General features: G+C 33.8%; 1 protein-coding gene across 4 annotated transcripts in view; it reads left to right on the forward strand.

Annotated features, from left to right (window-relative positions):
• Positions 1–9,336, forward strand: part of LOC130624246 (LIM domain kinase 1-like) — a 101,933-nt gene extending 92,597 nt beyond the window's left edge. For 2 of the 4 annotated variants that reach the window (XM_057439818.1, XM_057439819.1), the window contains 15 exons: positions 906–1,015; positions 1,468–1,683; positions 1,862–1,949; positions 2,599–2,972; positions 3,105–3,285; positions 3,616–3,702; positions 4,305–4,392; positions 4,629–4,672; positions 5,140–5,199; positions 5,348–5,419; positions 5,881–6,094; positions 6,965–7,020; positions 7,100–7,147; positions 7,326–7,432; positions 8,355–9,336. In XM_057439818.1, coding sequence (XP_057295801.1) covers positions 906–1,015; positions 1,468–1,683; positions 1,862–1,949; positions 2,599–2,972; positions 3,105–3,285; positions 3,616–3,702; positions 4,305–4,392; positions 4,629–4,672; positions 5,140–5,199; positions 5,348–5,419; positions 5,881–6,094; positions 6,965–7,020; positions 7,100–7,147; positions 7,326–7,432; positions 8,355–8,490 — 1,881 coding nt within the window. In that variant the 3' untranslated portion in view covers positions 8,491–9,336. Of the gene's footprint in view, positions 1–147; positions 412–905; positions 1,016–1,467; positions 1,684–1,861; positions 1,950–2,598; positions 2,973–3,104; positions 3,286–3,615; positions 3,703–4,304; positions 4,393–4,628; positions 4,673–5,139; positions 5,200–5,347; positions 5,420–5,880; positions 6,095–6,303; positions 6,400–6,964; positions 7,021–7,099; positions 7,148–7,325; positions 7,433–8,354 lie in introns of those variants that run through there. The other 2 variants (XM_057439820.1, XR_008981193.1) reach the window with 2 other exon arrangements.
• The last annotated feature ends 1,235 nt before the right edge of the window (positions 9,337–10,571 follow it).

Genomic DNA, 10,571 nt, shown 5'->3' on the forward strand with positions numbered 1-10,571 from the left:
ATTGTACCTATTGTATAGAACTTGAAACGCTAATTAAGAAAATGTATAGGATTATGTACTTTTGACAAATGGTTACAGAGATAATGGGGTTTAAATGTATTTTAATGAGGTCATCAATGCATTGTTGACCCAACTTTTAGGAAATTAGTCTTATTATCGTCCAAAGATGGTGCCCAATTACCCGCGCAGGAGATGATGTCAGTTATTTTTACTTGTTTCCATTTTTTTTTGGCGTCAAACTTAAAAGTACACTGCAATGGCTTCACCAACTTCATAATATCATTGACGCCTAACCTTTTAATTGTGCCAAATATTTGCCTGGTTCCGTGTTTTTAGTCATAAAGAATAAATCCTGAAGTTGGATTTTGCATACAGAACATCTATAAACACATGATACTTGTGGCGCCTTAGGTTAGTTGTTATAGCTTTCGAACTATGTGGGGAAGACCAGGGTTCCATTCCTCTTGGCAGCGATTCAACATGGGCGAGTGAATGTTACCATAGCCCCGGGTTAACCCAAGCCAAGACATGTGGGGGAAATTGGGAAGATGGCACACTGTGTGCGCCGTTGGATGTAGAGTTGTGTAATAGAGCGTGGGCCGTAATTGAGTCTGCGTAGCTCAAAATGAGCATTAAATACTCTAGGACTCTCCATCTAAGCCATGGCCCCTCCTGGAATTAATAGACATGGTATATTCCTCGATATTTGTGAGGCTAGCCATGTAAAATATGCACATCTATCTATCTATCTATAAAACTTTTCGTATTAATATAAGAGATATTACAAATTTATTGACAACTTTTCTTTGACATTTTTTTATGGATTAACGTAAGATGGAATTTTGACCAAAAAACGCGTTATTACTGCTGAAGTCTGAATTATTATGGTCTTTTTATGTTTTTAGGTAGCGGGAGACGTTGGTTTTCACCCAGAGTGTTTTCGTTGTATAAAGTGTAGACACCTCATTGGACATGGTGATAATTATGTTTTTGAAGAAAGATCCCTTTTATACTGGTGTGTATAGGTGTAGATTTCCCATCCTTTGATTATGTTTAAATGTGTGATGTTTCTTTTTTGTTGTTAAAAAAGCAGAAATCTGAATTGACCAAAGCTGACTTGAAGCTAACAAAGTTGTTAGCAGTTCCTGACCAACCTTTCGTTGTTTTGTTCACCTATAGTGAGGCTACAGGAACATTCTGACATAAGAATGTGTATTCCTGAAATGCATTTTATTGTTTAAACTAAATTTTAAATAATCTTGAAGTTTAAGTACTCGATAGAATGATACAAACTTCATCTGTAGTAGTTTTTTTATTCAGTGTAAAGTTTCCAAATATTGCTTTCCACAATCAAAAACCTTTTGACTTTTTTATTTTTAACCATTTTAACCATTTAAGTTTTTCCTGTTTTGTCTTTTGCTAATCTATTTATATAGCATGTCCTATTCAAAAATTTATTGTTTTTAGTCACACGTGTTATCAGAGCGATGTTAATGACTATATGAAGTTTAAAAAGTTCAAGTCATTTCAAAGAAATGCAATCCATCAGTTGAATGTATTTCCAAGTCAAATGAAGCAAAAGAAGTTATCCTTTGCGTTTAAAGAAATCAGAAGCGAAGCTCCACATCAGATTGAAAGTGGTAGTAAACAAACCCGGCGAGGGAGTATTGTTTCAATTATCAGGTTGTTAATGATTTTTGTTTTGTTTTCAACTTTAACCCTGGTAATCTTCCTGTAAATACATGCTTTTATAAATTTTTGTCAACCCTTATTGGCTGTTGATGATGTTTGGGGACCTCTTTGTAATGTTAATAGCCTTCTGTAAGATATTTCAACTTCTTGTGGTGTCTTGTTTTTATAGTAATGACGATGATCCTACTTCTTTATCAACTGGTGATACCATTCTGGAAATTAATGGAATTCCTGTTTCCAACAAAAACATAAAACAAGTATGAATGTTATGCTCCACGGAAGTTTTTATATATTTTTTTATCCCAGTAAACATGGGTTGTGATAAAATGCAACAAACAGCAATGGCAAGGATATATCTAGTTATAATTTCTAGCTGCTTTAGTGAGAGAAATTTGTTGATGGAAATTTTTACATTTTTGGTAATTTTTGCAAAAATAAATCTTGTGGAATCGCCGAAAAAGTGAAAATTAATCCACACTAAATTTTGAATTTTTATTAGCGAAATAAATCCGGTCCCGATCACAATCATTAAGAATATTTGGCTAAGTTAAAGGCTTAAAGACAAACAATTTTGAATTTTAAATAAAATATGGTAGTTGTTCTTCCCTGGTGGATATATAAAACGCTTCCGATTCTTTTGTTTACATAAGAAAGTTTGTTACAAATTTAATCAGGCAAGTATAAAACATGCAGACATCATCATTGATAATCTCACTATAGCTGGGTCTGTATTTGGACTTTAAGCTTTATATTAGTTTGTATGTTAGGGAAAGTGTATCAGCTAAAGTACTAAAGCAATAAAAATGTTATGTGAAAGTTATTGAAAGTTTAGTCATAAAAAAGAATTTGACAGTCTGGCAGGAGTAAAAGATATACCTTTTTGACACTTTTTCTACATCTATTTAGTTCTCAAAGTTGTTCGAAAACGACGCAACCAACAACAGTATCAGTGTTACCATTGAAAGGAACATTAAGCAAGACGATAGCCACGAACACATATCTAGTCCCCAACACTCTGATCCTATAGATCCGGATGTATATGAACGAAATGTATCATTTTTCAACTTCAGTGTCTTTCATCGCACTGGAAGCGACCCTGCTGTTATGAAACGCAAAGCACAAAACCAAAAGAAAAAACTCCCCGTGAAAGGGTTTTCATTGGATGGTATACCAGAAGAAGACAGGAAGAAGTTGATGCGCCCTATTCGCAAAAATCACACGCACTTTCCCCAGACCCAATTGAAGTTAGTCAGAAGCAAATCATTAAATGATGTTGACAGGTTGGTTGCTGTTTCTTGTTGTTTGTTTCTTTTTGCACTTTTTCATCTGTGTGTAATTGCACCTCTCCTTGTTATGGAGTTGATTGTGCAATTACATCACTGACACTAAATAATGGACATTTTACATCTTAGCTTATCTATGGAATACGACAGGCAGTACTTTAAAAATGAAATCAAAAAAGCCATATCTCCCCTCCACCGCGCTCAGTCGTTAAAACCATCCGGCTTAAAAACCGTAAATCATGTTTTCCGACCAATGGATTTGACTTTTGGTGAAGTAATTGGGAGCGGTTTTTTTGGCGATGTTATAAAGGTAGGTCAAGTGTGATTGATGGATTGATTGCTAAAAGTGTGAATATACTGCTGTTTTCTCAGGCTAAAAATTCTATCAAAAGTCTAAAAACTCCTCAAAATTTGACACTATAAAAAGAATGGCAACCAAGAAAAATTATATGACTTAAATTTATTGTGGGTTTCGCCAAGTTTCTACCCAAGAAATTGTTTAGAAAAGCTTATTCCCCAAATTTCTGTAGCAAATGTCTTTTGCCAAAGCATTATGAAGTTTACAATTTAATTGAAAGTCATAAAAACATGATAGAACACTGTTAAGAGTTTTGGCAAAGCAAATAATTGTCTTTTTTAGATAACGCATAAAATCAGTGGTGAAGAGATGGTGATGAAAAAACTCCACCAAGTAGACCCTGAAGCCGAAGAACAATTTCTTAAAGAGGTATGTTTCCAAGTTACAGTGTCCACTCTATTGGTCAACAATTTTAATTTTTTGTAGGCTGACTAAAGTTGGGAAGAAAAATTGAGAATATCAGAATGTTTAGATAAATAATGTCAAATGTTGGGGAAATCATAGTCAACTTCAATGGACACCTTGTATAACACCAGAAGTGAAAATAATTCTAAACACCCTTTATAGCTATGGTATCTACAAGATAAGTTAGTTATCGTAAGACAACCTCTTATGGTGAAACAAACAGAAAATTTGTGCAAATATTTAGCGGCTGTTACTGTTGTCACCGAGACGACCAAACTTGAAAAAAGACAATTACGGACATTTACGGCAAAATATGCATTGAAAATTTACAGTTTTAGTTAGGACTATCATTTCTGTCACCTATCACAAATCTTTCTTTGTTAAGGCGTCGTCGAATTTCCTTTTTTGTTTTTCATTTTTTTCCTTATTTTTCATTGTTGTTGACTAAACAGCTAGCTTCTAAAGTGATTCACAATTGAAAGTTATATCCTTATGTTCGTTTGAATTTTTCAATAACCCCCCCCCCAAAATAAACCTTACACTCTATTTTATCTGTATTTTCTTAGGTTCAGGTTCTAAAAACATTGTATCACCCGAATGTACTTCGTTGCATTGGGATCATGTATAAAGAGTCGACACTCCACTTAGTAACAGGTAGAAAAAGGTTTTAAATTCTTTGAATTTCTTTTTTATGTTGTTTTAACATCTCTCAATCCTAATAAGCACAATGTTTTGTTATGTGATGTATCTCTTCGTATTTAATAAAGCGTAGAATTTTTAGGTGATTAGTGTGTCTAAACAGCTACACAGCTATCATGAAATTATAAATAACGATGAAATAATTTAACTGTAGTTGTGCCGGATGTAATTGAAAGTGCTTGCATTTCTAGAGTACATTGCTGGAGGTACATTGACCAAACTTCTAAAACACAAGGTAAAGTAGTACTTAAATTGTTCTAGGTGGGTACTTACTTTGAACTATTTCCCGAAGAGGAAATTAAAACAATATCCTAGAATTGATAATAATACTAAGATGATTTTTTAATCCTCTCTTCAGTATTCCACTTGCCACTTACGCGTTACAATTTTAGTAAGTGTGTTTGGTCTATAGCTTATCTATAGCACCGACTGGTGGCCTTGTGGTAAAGCGTTTGGTTCCAGTGCAGATGGTCTTGGAATCAAACCTCGCTCGAGGCATGCCAGAGACTATTAAGTGTGAATCAATTCTGGCGTTCAGCATGAGAACAGGATTGATATCTTGGTGGTTGTTTAGTGAAGCGATTGCTGTGTTTGCACGCCTTTAGTAGCTCAAACGGTAGCTATAAATGCACCAGAACTGAAGAGGCTTTTAATTTCTCAAATAATATAAATTTTAATGTTGCTCCCTTTCTCTTGTTGTAGTATATTGAACTATCTTGGAAGCAAAAGATGGAGTTGGCGAAAGATATAGCGTCTGGCATGGTAGGTTTTTATTACCTTTGATCGTCACTGAAACTTTTAGTTGTTTACTTAAGTATTAAAGAACTAAACGAGCATGTATATTTGCGAGATACACCTAAAAAATGTTGTTTTTGTTCTCATTGTAAAGGATATCTCCTTTGACACCTAGGCGTATCTTCACGATCAGAATGTGATGCATCGTGATATGAAATCGAAGAATGTTTTAATCAAAAGTAAAGAGGTGAAGTTGCTATAATTCTTTCTCATTTGATTGGTGATGTTTTGGTTATTTTTATTGTCTGAAAGTTCGGAATAAATTCCTAATGTTGTGAGATTTCCCCTAACTATATAATTGAATTGTATTTGTGTATGCGTTTCAGCATTTATTGGTAGCTACAAAAATCGATTTTTGAAGGATGTATATTTTTTTGATTTTTATCCCGTTAGAATCTGAAATGATGTCAGGAAAGTCGTTTGTAGTAAATAAGAAAGACTTCAGTTCATAAATACAAAGCAAAATAAAATATACTCGGACCTTATTCACTGCTCTTAAAACAGTTATAGGGAGGCTTACATTGACTATCAGTTACCAGAGCAAACTAGACTTTATTTTTGACGTGTGTTACGTCTTCTTTTTTCAGAGTCATTTAGTGTTTAGTGTTTCAGTCGTAGCATCTAGAATTAATTATTTTTTCTATACAGGCAGGGGCAAGAATCGCTATTGTTGCAGACTTTGGACTTGCTACTGTTATGCACGATTGTCACAATAACTGCTTGACACCACTGACACCAAGATTCGACAGACTTATGTTTCCTCCAACCAATAATGTGCACAGCCCTGTAAGCCCTGTGAGTCCTCGCAAGAGACATACTGTGGTTGGGACCCCATGTTACATGGCACCTGAAATGTTGAAAGGTAGAAGGTTTTACAATGAATTTGTTGTGTCAATGTTTTGCTTCTGTTTGCTTCTGATTTGTGGGAATAATGTCATGAATTATTTGTTGATTTAAGAGTGTGTGTAGAGAAACCGAACAAATAATTGTGGCAATTAACGATTAACATATTCTTTCGCCCAAACATCCACGTTTTTTCCCGTCGTTCGTATTTTCGAAATCGCTATTTAGTGCATCCGTAGCACCAAGATCGATTTGGCTACCATTTTGAACAGAATACAGCCATAAATATAGGAGACTTAAATTTTATCCGGTGAAATTTAAAAAGTAAGAGTTTTTTTGTAGGTTTTGCGATTCTAACTCTTCGCGAAAAATTTGTCGCACAATTTTTTAGGTTTTCATTTTTTCAATCTGCCATAATATATTTTTGGATGCCGTCTGTCTGTCTGTTTGTCTGTCTGTTTGTCTGTTTGTCTGTCTGTCTGTCTGTTTGTCTGTCTGTCTGTCTGTCTGTCTGTCTGTCTGTCTGTCTGTCTGTCTGTCACGCAAAATGGTAGCTTAGCTGCGCAATAGCGAGAAGCACGGCATAAAAAGGACGGGCGAACCCGTGGATTTTCCACGGGCTAACGACTAGTATGAAAATATTACTCTTCCTCAAACACTATATCATGCAATATTATTTCTCGTCTTATGGTACTTCGTGCTTCGTCACATACTCTCTGTTAGCTATCAGACCACGGTCATTAAGACTGGGAGCTGCAAACATGTCCAATACATGTGTCAATATATTAAACAGTACACGGAGATTGCTTTTCTGGATTGCCATGTATATGTGTCGATGTAAGGTTACATCCATCTTCGAAGTGTAAACAAGGTTTTTGTTTGTTTTAAGGAGACGAATACGATGCTTCTGTCGATGTGTTTTCTTATGGTATTGTCATGTGTGAAGTAAGTTGTTTTTTATTGCACTGCCCAATCCGTTTGTCGTACTTACTTGAGTTATAAACGTCGAGACTTCCTACTTTAGATATTGGGGCGTGTGAAGGCATACACTGAGCAGCTACCTAGAAAAAACGTAAGATTTCTGTTTGTTTTCATTCTGAGACGCATAATGTTTGCTTAAAATGTATACGTAAGTTTACAATAGAAGATATTGATTACTAGAATGAGTGTGTCTGGTAAAAACGAATAAAATGGAACAGGACATTTGGTGCCTGGCATAGTTTGTTTTCTAACAATTTCGCCTTTTATAGGACTTTGGTTTGGATTACGGGAAGTTTAAAGAGCTGGTCGGAGAATCTTGTCCGATACATTTTTTGGATCTTGCAGCAGAATGTTGTAATATGCAGCCAGAAAAGAGGTGTGAGAAGCGTCGTAATTTAATATAAATCGCCGCGAAATTTCTGCATTGCAGTCATTTGCGAAATTAATTCGTAACGGAAATTTTCAAAAAAGAAAGCGGGGCATCGAATTTTTATAAGAAAATTTTATAAAATCATGTTTACCAAGGACTAGGTTATTAACCTTTAGAATTTGCAAATTTTAAGGTAACAATCAAAAAACAGTGAAAATGTTTTCGCTCACTTTAACCAACTGGCCATTCTCGAATTTCTCAAAAAAAATCGAAAAAAGAATCATCTGACAGATATTCAGATTTCTTGGCTGAAGCCAACCCTGAATTTTAATCTCCACGAAATTTAATCCTAATAAAGTTGACTTTTGTTTTTTCGAATTGTTTGATAAAACTTTGTAATGTTGAGTTATTTGAATGAGATTTTACAAAATTCGTTTTGACAAAAATCCGCCAAATTAAATTTGCGCGAAATTTTAGTTTTTCAATGTCCGTTACATTAAATCTCGGCCTAAATCAGTTATTGTTCGCTCTTTGTGAGTTTTTAAAAATAAGAGAATAAAGTTTACGGTTTATGGATTTTTTTAAAAAAAAAAACTCTTATTTGAAGAGAAAAAAAACTTTCATGTTTCTTTTTTCAAAACAAGTTTCATCAGCCAAAATTATTTATTCTTGTTCAAGCAAATTTAATATTTTTCTCATCCGCCAAAGTTACTTTCGACCAGATTTTCTTTCCCCTCAGAATTTATTCAGAATTCACTTAAGTGTATATTAAGAGACAGTTCCTGAGAGTAAATTCATAATCTGTATGAATTTGAACTCGAATTCAAAAACTCTCCTTCAGTATGGTAAAAATGTAATGGAATTTTATGTCAGTATATCTTTGTGAAAAAATTTCCAAGGTACTAAAGTTTGTCTGCTTTGCTTTTAGACCCAACTTTCATTGTTGCGAGCAGTGGTTGCAATCTATGCTTGCGAACATCACGTTTAAAATTCCGTTGCCGGCAAAAATTGACTTCAGAATTGAACCCAAACCGATCAGACTGAAAAGCGTCATTAATAAATGATAGTTTGTTTTATATTGTTTCGCATATCAAAGTTTTTGCACCTAAAACAATTTGGAAACTAGTGTCTTATTATAGTCAGAAAAAAAATTGTGTCCAGTTTCTGACATGTGTATCCTGATTCTTGCTTAGTCTGTCAGAATTAGTATTTAAACTCGAAGAAGATTTTTCAGTTACGTTGGAGAGTATCAAAATATGTAGTTGTAATTATTATGTTTTTAACTTATTTTTGGTATTTCTACCACAAAGTTGAAGTGTTTCTTTTTTTATTGCACTGTATGTGGCCAATTTATGGAATGCTTTTTACCTGTTTGTATTGTTTGAAGAATACTGAATTTTTGTACTAAATTTTTATGTGGCCTTTTCAAACTATATATATTTGCATTATTTTTTAAGTACAATCTACTTTTCCTGTTAATATATTATTAGTATGATGATAATTATGCGATTCTGTTTATTTGCCCATTTTTATTGTTCAATCGTTCAATAGTTTATATGAAATGAAATTGTAAATATTCTTTTATTAGAATTTGCACGTAATATCAAGTCAATTTTATTCACCAGAATTGATTTTTGGCGTAAATACTAGGAATAATTTCGCTCAAATTGCTATCTATGGTTTTGAATTTGAAGTACCGTTAACAACGCCTCCTCTAAAATCCTCTAAAGTCTTCTAAAAACTGGAAAGTGTGACCAAATGTCCTCTTCAACTCATCTATATGTTTAGGTACGCTAATAATAGTTTGATAGTTTCACTATTATGTTACAGGGATTTTACATTTGTTATAGTGATATAAACTATCTATCCTTCATGTTAGCAATACGTCCCTCATCAACAGTTTATTTGAATATTTTTAGTCATTTATTCTGAAAGTAATGCTTTCGTAAGCATATTAGATCTTCACATCAGAAATAAATAGACTTAAAACCTAAGAAATAAAAAAGCGTTGATCTTCTAAAATCCTCTATTTTTGTTTAAAATTTTTTGTTTTTGCGAAAAAATCCTCTAAATTCAGTGCCAAATCTCCTTTAAAATTCTCTAACATCCTCTTCTTCTTCGAACAATTTTTTGTGGTCACACTGTATTAGCACCAAAGCGTTTTTAAAGGAGAAGGGCGCCAAACAAACAAACAATCGCTAAAGATGTTGGACAAATCATAAAAAAAATTTATATACCCATTTTCTTCCATTCTCTATAAAACAACTCGTGAATATCAGCCTAATACAATATAAATTGTTTTGTCGATCTTTACCGAGAAATATTGCCCGAGATCGATACGCTGATTATTTATTAACTGATAGCTATATTGTTTGGGCGGAATCGAAAATTTGTGATCTTCCTTCTCGTTGTTTATTTTTATTTTTCAAATTTGCATACGGTATATACGTGACAGGAGCACCTTGACCAACGGCTTTCTGCATAAAATGTATAAAATTAGCATACATTAATTCTTCGTGTGAGCGTTAAGGATAAAAATTTAGAATTCGCCTTAACATGACATATAATGGCAATTCCATTCTTCTGTCCATTTTATCTAAACTTAATGAGTTGGACGCTAGGTTCTGTAAATATTTTATTTTTGCATATGATTCAAAACTTTCTGATACATTTTTGAAGATATGTACACCCTGATAAATCACTTCCGCAACAAAGGAGGTGTTTAATACAACATCATTTAGTTTTGATAGACCTTTAATTGAATTACACGGAATCTCCATCCAAATGTAAACAGTCCAATAAGCCCTGGGGACAAGAGACGAGGGATGAGTGAAAAACCTGAGCTGGGGAGGCTGGGTGTTCTTGTTTTTTGATCCTTTTTTCTGTCTGGTTTGTTCCTATTTTGTTCTTAAAGAATTCAGCGTTATTTCGTTCTTAAGCAAAAAATTAATAGCACCCGTTTTCTTTAGGCGCTCCTACCTCGTTCAGTGCCCACATGTGATAATCAGAAAATTGATAAGCGCTCAGAGCGCTAATTCGAATTATAATGATATGATAAATAATTGCTATGTTGCGCTTTGAGTAACACCTTAACTTTGGAACAAAACCCTAATTCAGTCTCAAAACTTTTTCTATTTTCTTGCTC

The sequence above is a fragment of the Hydractinia symbiolongicarpus genome, chromosome 13 (assembly GCF_029227915.1).
Source record: "Hydractinia symbiolongicarpus strain clone_291-10 chromosome 13, HSymV2.1, whole genome shotgun sequence".
Lineage (NCBI taxonomy): Eukaryota > Metazoa > Cnidaria > Hydrozoa > Anthoathecata > Hydractiniidae > Hydractinia > Hydractinia symbiolongicarpus.